At 47.6% G+C, this 12,442-nt stretch overlaps 1 protein-coding gene across 1 annotated transcript in view; it reads left to right on the top strand.

Annotated features, from left to right (window-relative positions):
• LOC139371302 (SLIT-ROBO Rho GTPase-activating protein 2-like) overlaps positions 1-12,061 on the top strand; it is a 157,553-nt gene extending 145,492 nt beyond the window's left edge. The window contains exons 20-25 of the mRNA XM_071111613.1: positions 3,703-3,883; positions 4,168-4,296; positions 10,623-10,848; positions 10,928-11,038; positions 11,160-11,859; positions 11,958-12,061. Of these exons, the coding sequence (XP_070967714.1) occupies positions 3,703-3,883; positions 4,168-4,296; positions 10,623-10,848; positions 10,928-11,038; positions 11,160-11,645 (1,133 nt within the window). The 3' untranslated portion in view covers positions 11,646-11,859; positions 11,958-12,061. The remainder of the gene's footprint in view (positions 1-3,702; positions 3,884-4,167; positions 4,297-10,622; positions 10,849-10,927; positions 11,039-11,159; positions 11,860-11,957) is intronic.
• The last annotated feature ends 381 nt before the right edge of the window (positions 12,062-12,442 follow it).

Here is a 12,442-nt window from a genome sequence, read left to right as displayed (position 1 = left end):
CTTCTCACATCAACATTCTGCTTCTGATATCAACATTCGGCTTCTCACATCAACATTCGGCATCTCACAGCAACATTCTGCTTCTCACATCAACATTCTCCTTCTCACATCAACATTCTGCTTCTCACATCAACATTCTGCTTCTCACATCAACATTCTCCTTCTCACGTCAACATTCTGCTTCTCACATCAACATTCTGCTTCTCACATCAACATTCTGCTTCTCACATCGACATTCTGCTTCTGATATCAACATTCTGCTTCTCACATCAACATTCTCCTTCTCACATCAACATTCTGCTTCTCACATCAACATTCTCCTTCTCACATCAACATTCTGCTTCTCACATCAACATTCTGCTTCTCACATCAACATTCTGCTTCTCACAGCAACATTCTGCTTCTCACAGCAGCATTCTGCTTCTGATATCAACATTCTGCTTCTCACATCAACATTCTGCTTCTCACATCAACATTCTGCTTCTCACATCAACATTCTGCTTCTGATATCAACATTCTGCTTCTCACAGTAACATTCTGCTTCTCACAGCAACATTCTGCTTCTCAAAGCAACATTCTGCTTCTGATATCAACATTCTGCTTCTCACATCAACATTCTGGTTCTCACAGCAACATTCTGCTTCTCACATCAACATTCTGCTTCTGATATCAACATTCTGCTTCTCACATCAACATTCTGCTTCCCACAGCAACATTCTGCTTCTCACAGCAAAATTCTGCTTCTCACAGCAACATTCTGCTTCTGATATCAACATTCTGCTTCTCACATCAACATTCTGCTTCTCACAGCAACATTCTGCTTCTCACAGCAACATTCTGCTTCTGATATCAACATTCTACTTCTGATATCAACATTCTGCTTCTCACATCAACATTCTGCTTCTGATATCAACATTCGGCTTCTCACATCAACATTCGGCATCTCACAGCAACATTCTGCTTCTCACAGCAAAATTATGCTTCTGATATCAACATTCGGCTTCTCACATCAACATTCTGCTTCTCACATCAACAATCTGCTTCTCACATCAAGATTCTGCTTCTCACATCAACATTCTGCTTCTGATATCAACATTCTGCTTCTCACAGTAACATTCTGCTTCTCACAGCAACATTCTGCTTCTCACAGCAACATTCTGCTTCTGATATCAACATTCTGCTTCTCACATCAACATTCTGGTTCTCACAGCAACATTCTGCTTCTCACAGCAACATTCTGCTTCTGATATCAACATTCTACTTCTGATATCAACATTCTGCTTCTCACATCAACATTCTGCTTCTGATATCAACATTCAGCTTCTCACATCAACATTTGGCTTCTCACAGCAACATTCTGCTTCTCACAGCAAAATTCTGCTTCTGATATCAACATTCGGCTTCTCGCATCAACATTCTGCTTCTCACATCAACATTCTGCTTCTGATATCAACATTCTGCTTCTCACAGCAACATTCTGCTTCTGATATCCACATTTTGCTTCTCACATCAACATTCTGCTTCTCACAGCAACATTCTGCTTCTCACAGCAGCATTCTGCTTCTCACATCAACATTCTACTTCTGATTTCAACATTGTGCTTCTCACATGAACATTCTGCTTCTCACATCAAGATTATGCTTCTCACATCAACATTCTGCTTCTCACTGCAAAATTCTGCTTCTCACAGCAACATTCTGCTTCTCACAGCAGCATTCTGCTTCTGATATCAACATTCTGCTTCTCACATCAACATTCTGCTTCTGATATCAACATTCTGCTTCTCACGGTAACATTCTGCTTCTCACAGCAACATTCTGCTTCTCACAGCAACATTCTGCTTCTGATATCAACATTCTGCTTCTCACATCAACATTCTGGTTCTCACGGCAACATTCTGCTTCTGATATCAACATTCTACTTCTGATATCAACATGCTGCTTCTCACATCAACATTCTGCTTCTGATATCAAAATTCGGCTTCTCACACCAACATTCGGCTTCTCACAGCAACATTCTGCTTCTCACAGCAAAATTCTGCTTCTGATATCAACATTCGGCTTCTCACATCAACATTCTGCTTCTCACAGCAACATTCTGCTTCTCACAGCTACATTCAGCTTTTAACAGCAACATTCTGCTTCTCATAACAACATTCTGCTTCTCACATCAACATTCTGCTTCTGATTTCAACATTCTGCTTCTCACAGCAACATTCTGCTTCTGATATCCACATTTTGCTTCTCACATCAACATTCTACTTCTGATTTCAACATTCTGCTTCTCACATCAACATTCTGCTTCTCACAGCAACATTCTGCTTCTCACAGCAAAATTCTGCTTCTGATATCAACATTCGGCTTCTCACATCAACATTCTGCTTCTCACAGCAACATTCTGCTTCTCACAGCTACTTTCAGCTTTTAACAGCAACATTCTGCTTCTGATATCCACATTTTGCTTCTCACATCAACATTCTACTTCTGATTTCAACATTCTGCTTCTCACATCAACATTCTGCTTCTCACAGCAACATTCTGCTTCTCACAGCAACATTCTGCTTCTCATAACAACATTCTGCTTCTCACATCAACATTCTACTTCTGATTTCAACATTCTGCTTCTCACATGTACATTCTGCTTCTCACATCAACATTCTGCTTCTCACTGCAAAATTCTGCTTCTGATATCAACATTCGGCTTCTCACAGCAACATTTTGCTTCTGATTTCAACATTCTGCTTCTCACATCAACATTCTGCTTCTCACATTGACATTCTGCTTCTGATATCAACATTCTGCTTCTCACAGCAAAATTCTGCTTCTCACAAGAACATTCTGCTTCTCACAGCAACATTCTGCTTCTGATTTCAACATTCTGCTTCTCACAACAACATTCTGCTTCTCATATCAACATTCTGCTTCTCACATCAAAATTCTGTGTCTGATATCAACATTCTGCTTCTCGCAGCAACATTCTGCTTCTGATATCAACATTCTGCTTCTCACAACAACATTCTGCTTCTCACATCAACATTCTGCTTCTCACGTCAAAATTCTGCATCTGATATCAACATTCTGCTTCTCGCAGCAACATTCTGCTTCTGATATCAACATTCGGCTTCTCACATCAACATTCTGCTTCTCATATCAACATTTTGCTTCTGATATCAACATTCTGCTTCTCACATCAACTTTCTGCTTCTCACATCAAAATTCTGCTTCTGATATCAACATTCTGCTTCTCACATCAACATTCTGCTTCTGATATCAACATTCTGCTTCTCACATCAACATTCTGCTTCTCACATCAACATTCTGCTTCCCACATCAACATTCTGCTTCTCACAGCACCCGTCCCTGCTAGCAGACCACACTATACAGCCACCCTCTGACCTCTTATAACTCACACTTTATAACAGCTGTATGATCACTACAATATGACTGCCTGCGCCACAACCCCTTTGTCTGTAACCAACTTCTGTGTCACTAACATGCTTGGCACTAACCCGCCTCCCATTCTCTACCCCTACCCCTCCTTCCCTTTTCCCTTCTCTCTCCCCTGTTGCTCCCCTTCTCTCTTCCCTCTCGCTCTGTTTCTCTCCATCTCTGTCTCCCCCCTTTCTCTCTCTCTCCCTCTCTCTCCTTCTCTCTCTCTCTCCCTCGCTCCCTCTCTGACTCTCAGGCTTGTTGGTCGTTTCAGAATCTGACCCAATAGTGGCCATTGCTCGCTTCGACTACTCTGGACGGACCAACCGGGAGCTGTCGTTTAATAAGGGCGCGTCTCTCCTCCTTTTCCAGCGAGTCAGTGATGACTGGTGGGAGGGCCAACACAACGGAGTGGACGGACTAGTGCCTCACCAGTACATAGTGGTTCAGGACATGTAAGAAACCAGAAGACCAGTGTTTAGACAAGTACAAAGCTCGTCAGACCAGTGCCGTGCAGACCACCATAGACAAGATGAGAGAATGGTGTTCTAGTTGGCTTGGTTGTAGTGTAATTATGTGTGTGTGTTCCAGGACGGACGGGGCTGTAGTGTGTGTGTGTGTGTGTGTGTGTGTGTGTGTGTGTGTGTGCGTGCGTGCGTGCGTGCGTGTGTGCGTTTGTGTGTGTGTGTGTTCCAGGACGGACGGGGCTGTAGTGTGATTATGTGTGTGTATGTTGCAGGCAGGACGGGGGCAGAGGCAGTCCTAAGACTGAGGCGGAGTTGCAGGAGGAGAGAGTGTCCACTAGGGGCATCGCTGCCTCTCCCACTGGTGCTCATGTAGCTGACGTCTACCTGGCCAACCTCAACAAGTAAGAGACACACACAAGAACCAATCACAACGCATCATCTCCTCATTTACACCTTCACTGACCCAATTAGATCTCAGTCTGAATGACTATCGCCCCGTAGCACTCATGTCTGTAGCCATGAAATGCTTTGAAAGGCTGGTCATGGCTCACATCAACACCATCATCCCAAACACCATGGATCCACTACAATTCATATACTGCACCAACAGATTTTTTTTTACATTCCCCCCCCCAAAAAAATGTATACATCCAAATGACAACTTACAGACACATACAAACAACAACTACTATCTCCTCTGCCCAGACCCGCCTGCTCACACCCTATCCCTAGTGCCTGGTCACACCTCCATCCCTAGTGCCTGGTCACACCTCCGTCCCTAGTGCCTGGTCACACCTCCATCCCTAGTGCCTGGTCACACCTCCATCCCTAGTGCCTGGTCACACCCTATCCCTAGTGCCTGGTCACACCTCCATCCCTAGTGCCTGGTCACACCTCCATCCCTATCGAATGAACATCTTTTTATGACTCAAAACAAGATTACCTCAGTGGCGCAGTGGTTAAGGGCGCTGTACTGCAGCGCCAGCTGTGCCACCAGAGACCCTGGGTTCGCGCCCAGGCTCTGTCGCAACCGGCCGGTCCGTGGGACAACGCACAATTGGCCTAGCGTCGTCCGGTTTAGGGAGGGCTTGGCCGGTAGGGATATCCTTGTCTCATCGACTCCTGTGGCAGGCCGGGTGCAGTGCACGCTGACCAGGTCGCTAGGTGCATGGTGTTTCCTCTGACACATTGGTGCGGCTGGCTTCCAGGTTACGTGCTGTGTTAAGAAGCAGTAGTGTGATGTTGTGTGACTTTCAACTTTCAACTCTCCCGAGCCCTTACGGGAGTTGTAGCGATGAGACAAGATAGTAGTAGCTACTAAAACAATTGGATACCACAAAATTGGGGAGAAAAAGGGGTAAAAAAATACAAATAAAAAACAAGATTTACCTCGAAATTTCATTATAAGTTAGATAGTATTGGTCAGTCCAAAATTACTTTTTAATTCTGTCATGGAAATAAATATATTTTCTGTTATTTTACGGTTTACGGTTTTTGTGCCATGTGGGCCAATTTATCGATTAATTCTGAAAAGCTTTCCAAAGTGTCACGTAAGATGCGTACCAAGGTGCAGCGTGGTCAGCGTACATTTTATTTTATTGACATAAAATGTCGCCAACAAAACAAAGGAACGACCGTGAAGCTTAACACGGCTATAGTGCCACTAACAAAGTTAACTACCCACACAGAAAGGAGGGAAAAGTATGATTCCCAATCAGAGACAACGATAGACAGCTGTCCCTGATTGAGAACCATACCTGCCAAAACATAGAAATAAAGAAACATAAAAAACAAAACATTGAATGCCCACCCCAACTCACACCCTGACCAAACCAAAATAGAGACATAAAAAGGCTCTCTCAGGTCAGGGCGTGACAGTACCCCCCCCCCCCCCCCACCCCCCCCCCCCAAAGGTGCGGACTCCGGCCGCAAAACCTGAACCTATTGGGGAGGGTCCGGGTGGGCATCTATGTGTGGGACGTAGACCCCACTCCACCTCTGGCTCACCCCACTTTGGTGGCGCCTCTGGTGTGGGGACCCTCTCTGCAGGCCCTGGACTGGGGACCCTCTCTGCGGGCCCCAGACTGGGGACCATCGTTGCGGGCCCCGGACTGGGGACCCTCGTTGCGGGCCCCGGACTGTGCACCCTCACTGCGGGCCCCGGACTGGGCACCCTCACTGCGGGCCCCGGACTGGGCACCCTCACTGCGGGCCCCGGACTGGGCACCCTCGCTGCGGGCCCCGGACTGGGCACCCTCGCTGGAGGCCCCGGACTGGCCCATGGTGCAGGCTTCGGACTCACCAGGCTGGGGAGACCGACTGGAGGCCTGGTCCGTGGAGGAGGTACGGGATGAACCAGGCTGGGGAGACCTACTGGAGGCCTGATCCGTGGAGGAGGCATGGGATGAACCAGGGTGGGGGGACCTACTGGAGCCCTGGTCCGTGGAGGAGGCACAGGATGAACCAGACTGGGGAGACCTACTGGAGCCCTGGTCCGTGGAGGAGGCACAGGATGAACCAGGCTGGGGAGACCTACTGGAGGCCTGGTCCTTGGAGGAGGCACAGGATGAACCAGGCTGGGGAGACCTACTGGAGACCTGGTCTGTGGAGGAGGCACGGGATGAACCAGACTGGGGAGACCTACTGGAGGCCTGGTCCGTGGAGGAGGCACGGGATGAACCAGACTGGGGAGACCTACTGGAGGCCTGGTCCGTGGAGGAGGCACGGGATGAACCAGACTGGGGAGACCTACTGGAGACCTGGTCCGTGGAGGAGGCACCACTCTTCCAGGCTGAATGCCCACTTTAGCCCGGCACATCCAGAGCGCAGGCACAGGTCGAACCGGGCTATGGGGGAGCACTGGAGATCTGGTGCTTGGCACTTGCACCGCTCCTCTTGGCTGCATGCCCACTTTAGCCCGGCACTTGCAGAGAACTGGCATATAGCGCACCGGGCTATGAGAGTGAACTGGAGACACCGTTCGCTTTACCGCATAACACGCCGCTCTGCTTTAGCTGCCTCCAGTTCCTCCTTAGTACGGCGATACACCCCAGCCTCTGTGCCCAGGGTCCCTTGCCTTCCAATATCTCCTCCCATGTCCATTCCTCCAGATAGCGCTGCTCCTCCCGGCCACGCTGCTTGGTCCTTTGGTGGTGGGTAGTTCTGTCACGGGCGTCTTAAGAAGCGGACCAAGGTGCAGCGTGGTGAGCGTACATTTTCTTTTATTGATATAAAATGTTGCCAACAAAACACAGGAACGACCGTGAAGCTTAACACGGCTATAGTGCCACTAACAAAGTTAACTACCCACACAGAAAGGAGGGAAAAGGGCTACCTAAGTATGATTCCCTATCAGATACAACGATAGACAGCTGTCCCTGATTGAGAACCATACCCGGCCAAAACATAGAAATTAAGAAACATAGAAACATTGAATGCCCACCCCAACTCACACCCTGACCAAACCAAAATAGAGACATAAAAAGGCTCTCTCAGGTCAGGGCGTGACACAAGGATTATTCCATAAGGTTGTGTTTCTAGGGAGTGATATTGGTTCTTGTAAAATACGTTTCATTTTTCTTCGATATATTTATATTTATTTATTTACCCCTTTTCCTCCCCAATTTCTTGGTATCCAATTAGTAGTTACAGTCTTGTCCCATCGCTGCAACTCCCGTACAGACTCGGGAGAGGTGAAGGTCGAGAGCCATGCGTCCTCCGAAACACAACCCAACCAAGCCGCACTGCTTCTTGACACACTGCTCGCTTTAACCGGAAGCCAGCCACACCAATGTGTCGAAGGAAACACCGTACAACTGGCGACCGTGTCAGCGTGCACTGTGCCCAGCCCGTAACAGGAGTTGCTAGTGCGCGATGGGACAAGGATATCCCAACCGGCCAAACCCTCCCCTAACCCAGGCGACGCTGAGCCAATTGTGCACCGCCGCATGGGTCTCCTGGTTCCCGGCCGGCTGCAACACAGCCCGAGATTAAACACGGGTCTGTTTTGACGCGATGCATTGCCTTAGTTCTAGTGTTCTAAACTATGAAGTTGCTAATGTTTTTAACTTTATCCTTTGAAAATCGACATAAAAATATTCTAGGGATGAGCATGAACATCTTCAATGTTTTTTTTTTCATTGTTTTTTTTTCACCTTTATTTAACCAGGTAGGCAAGTTGAGAACAAGTTCTCATTTACAATTGCGACCTGGCCAAGATAAAGCAAAGCCATATGTACCCATTGTTCCTCTTTAGTGCATTTAACTACAGTACCAGTCAAAAGTTTGGACAAACCTACTCATTCCAGGGTTTTTCTTTATTTTTTACTATTTTCTTTATTGTAGAATAATAGTGAAGATTTCCAAACTATGAAATAACACATATGGAATCATTTAGTAACCAAAAAAATGTTAAACGAATCAAAATATATTTTATATTTTAGACTCTTCAAAGTAGCCACCCTTTGCCTTGATGACAGCTTTGCACACTTTCTCAACCAGCTTCACCTGGAAGGCTTTTCCAACAGTCTTGAAGGAGTTCCCACATATGCTTAGCCTTGGGTAACGAGTTGATACAATTCCATGTCTGGAAGGTTAAAACCACTCCAGACTTAGGAAGATGTAAAACTGTCCTTTTAATTTTATGAGTTTTATTTACCCATATAAAGTTTGTAATGACCCAGTATACTTTTTTAAAGAATGTCTTTGGTGGGGTAATTGGTATAACCAAAAATAGATATAAAACTTTGGCAGACATACCATTCTGAAGAGGTTGATTCTTGAAAATAAAGGAGAGCCGCACAATCTAAGAGCTCAGATGCAAAAATGTAATGTCCAACGTTTCGACAGGCAAGCTGTCTTCATCAGGGTATAATCACAAACACTGCAGGGTGACTTGTTTATATAGTGTCAAAAGACACACAGGTGTCTGTAATCATGGCCAAGTATGGCCTAATATCATTGGTTAATTCTCAAATATTAAAATGACATACAAAGAACATACAAAAAACGAATGTATAGCATACGATCATAGAATCAATTTAGACTACATGAGGTTTATTCTACCTGGAACATTTATCAGAATATTATTCCAATGAATGAAATCTGCTTTTATATCGTTGAGTAATGGAATAAAGTTATCTTTATATATTTGTTGTTCGTTGTCACTTATTAAGCATCCCAAGTATGTAATATTTGTGTGGTCCACTTAAAGGCTTGCTGTAGATCATGAGTTATTATTCATACTTTTCCACGTTCATTTTAAAGTTTGAGATTTCTGAGTATTCTGAAAATATTTTTTGCAAAGGGGCATTGAGTTTTGACAGAGATGACTCAGTCTCTATTACACTCCACACTGCCCTCTACCACTTGAATAAGCGGAACACCTATGTGAGAATGCTGTTCATTGACTATAGCTCAGCGTTCAACAATGTAGTACCCTCCAAGCTCATCACTACGCTCAGGACCCTGGGACTAAACACCTCCCTCTGCAACTGGATCCTGGACTTCCTGACGGACCAACCCCAGGTGGTGAGGGTAGGCAACAGCACATCCGCCACGCTGACCCCTCAGGGGTGTGTGCTTAGTCCCCTCCTGTTCTCCAATACCTTAATTAAGTTTGCTGATGACACGACAGTGGTAGGCCTGATCCCCAGTGATCAGACAGCCTACAGGGAGGAGGTCAGTGACCTGGCCGTGTGGTGCCTGGAACACAACCTTTCCCTCAATGTCAGTAAGAAAAATGATCTGATCGTGGACAACGGGAAACGGAGGGCGGAGCACACACCCATCCAGATCAACAGGGCTGTAGTGGAACAGGTCGAGAGCTTCAAGTTCCTCTGTGTCCACATCACTAAAAAATTAACATGGTCCACACACACCAACACAGTCATGAAGAAGGCACGACAACGCTTCTTCTCCCTCAGGAGGATGAAAAGATTTGTCATGGGCCTTCACATTCTCAAAAGTTGTACAGCTGCACCATTGAGAGCATCTTGACTGACTGCATCACTGATCGGTATGGCAACTGCTTGGCATCTGACTGCAAGGCACTACAGAGGGTAGTGCGTATGGCCCAGTATATCACTGGGGCCAAGCTTCCTGCCATCCAGGACCTCTATACCAGGCGGTGTCAGAGGAAGGCCCTAAAAATTGTAAAGACTTGAGCCACCCAGGTCATAGACTATTCTCTCAGCTACCACATTGTAAGTGGAACTGATGCACCAAGTCTGGAACCAACAGGACCCTGAACAGCTTCGACCCCCAAGTCATAAGATGCTACATAGTGAGTTAAATAGTTAACAACATAGGTATTGTCCCCCTTTGCACCAACTCTTTTGACTCATCACGTACGCTGCTGCTACTGTTTATTATCTGTCCTGTTGTCTCGTCACTTCATGCCTACCCATATGTACATATCTTCCTCAATTACCTCGTCGACGGTACTGGTACCCCATGTATGATTGTGGATTTATTCCTCGAGTTATTATCTTTGTATTATTTCACTGTTAGTCTACACTTGTTGTTTATGAAAAATTTTACGAATAAAATGTTTTTCATCTTCTCACTAACCAATCCCCCCTTCTCTCTCTCTCTCTCTAACCAATCTAATCCCCCTTCTCTCTCTCTCTCTCTCTCTCTCTCTCTCTCTAACCAATCCAATCCCCCCTTCTCTCTGTCTCTAACCAATCCAATACCCCCCTTCTCTCTCTCTTCCGCTCTCTGTCAGGATGAGGAAGAAGCCGGAGTTGGGGAGTATCCGTAGAACCTTCCGGGTGTCTGAGGGAGGACAGGGGGGTGACGTACCCCCAACGGGGGCGACTGGTGGGGGTGTGAGGACGGCCAGTCTGCCTGTGGGAGGGGCTCTGGTGAAAGAGGGCGGGGACAAACGACCAGTCAGCGCCCATAGTGTCCTCAACTCCTCCATTACACGCCACTCCTCTCTCAAGACCAAGGTAACTTTTTATGACTGCTGGGTAATATTATCTATCATTATTGTTTTGCTGATTGTAAGGAGTGTTATTTGTTGTGCAGGTGGAAAGCCCTCAGTTCCGCAAAGCGACCACAGCGGGGCGCTCTAAGAGCTTCAGCAACCACAGACCTCTGGACCCTGAGGTCATCACTCAGCTGGAGCCCACCTCACAGGTTCGCCCACCTCTGACCCCTGACAGCTCACATTTGACCCCTCACATCTCAGCCCTACCAAATGTGTGTGTGTGTGTGTTCTGATTTGTATCTCTGTCTGATATCTCCTTATCTGTTTCAGGATATCGAGGTGGCTATGAGCTCTGCTCTGAGAGAGCTGGAGAGGCAGAGCAGTGTCCAGCACACACACACCCCCGACGTGGTGCTGGACACTCTGGAGCAGCTGAAGGGTGTGTGTGGTGGGGGAGGAGGGGGCGCATCAGAGCCCTCCAGTCCCCTACACTCCCGTCTGCTGAGGGACAGCGACGGCGCAGGATCTCCACACTCACACCCCCTCCAACGCAGCGCTTCGTCCGCTAGCGACGTCCCCTCCTCCTTCCGCCCTTCCTATCCCAGGAGCCCCCTGCCCTCCTCTCTCGCCTCCTCAGCCCTCTCTTTCTCCACTCCCTCCTTCCGAGAGCCTCGTCCTCCAGCCACGCGACCCAAGCCGGTGGTCTTCCCCAAGGGAGGAGGAAGCAGCAGTCCGGCTATGGGGTCCCCAACCTCCACTGTCCCCCCTCCTCCCCCACCCCCACCCCAGCCCAACGACAAGTCCTGCCCCGCCTGAGGAGTGACATCACACACGCTCCCCTTCCATACACAAACCACTGCCCCATCTCCCCTCACCCAATGACAAGTGGGATAGCTCTCACCTAGGATCAGCTTACCCTCCCAAACGAAGCATTATGGGAGTTAGACTGACTCAAACAAGGGATCAAAACGAACATACAGCATGACAATAAAGAGACATGGAACCTGTGCTGTATATACTGGTGTGAGGTGTGTGTGTGTGAGAGCGTGTGTGAGCGTGCCTGTGTGAGGTGTGTGTGTGTGTGTGTGTGTGTGTGTGTGTGTGTGTGTATGTGTGTGTGTGTGTGAGGTGTGTGTGTGAGAGCGTGTGTGTGTGCCTGTGTGAGGTGTGTGTGAGCGTGCCTGTGTGAGGTGTGTGTGTGTGTGTGTGTGTGTGTGTGTGTGTGTGTGTGAGCGTGTGTGTGAGCGTGTTTGTGTGTGAGCGTGTTTGTGTGTGTGTGTGTGTGTGTGTGTGTGTGAGCGTGCCTGTGTGAGCGTGACTGTGTGAGGTGTGTGTGAGCGTGCCTGTGTGAGGTGTGTGTGTGTGTGTGTGTGTGTGTGTGTGAGCGTGTGTGTGAGCGTGTTTGTGTGTGAGCGTGTTTGTGTGTGTGTGTGTGTGTGTGTGTGAGCGTGCCTGTGTGAGCGTGACTGTGTGAGGTGTGTGAGAGCATGCCTGTGTGTGTGCCTGTGTGAGGTGAGTGTGCCTGTGTGTGTGTGTGAGGTGTGTGTGTGAGCGTGCCCGTGTGAGGCGTGTGTTTGTGAGCGTGCCTGTGTGAGGTGTGTGTGTGTGAGTGT

This window comes from Oncorhynchus clarkii, chromosome 17, assembly GCF_045791955.1.
Source record: "Oncorhynchus clarkii lewisi isolate Uvic-CL-2024 chromosome 17, UVic_Ocla_1.0, whole genome shotgun sequence".
NCBI lineage: Eukaryota > Metazoa > Chordata > Actinopteri > Salmoniformes > Salmonidae > Oncorhynchus > Oncorhynchus clarkii.
Note: the sequence above shows the minus strand (reverse complement) of the source record. Positions and strands in the feature narration are given on the sequence as shown.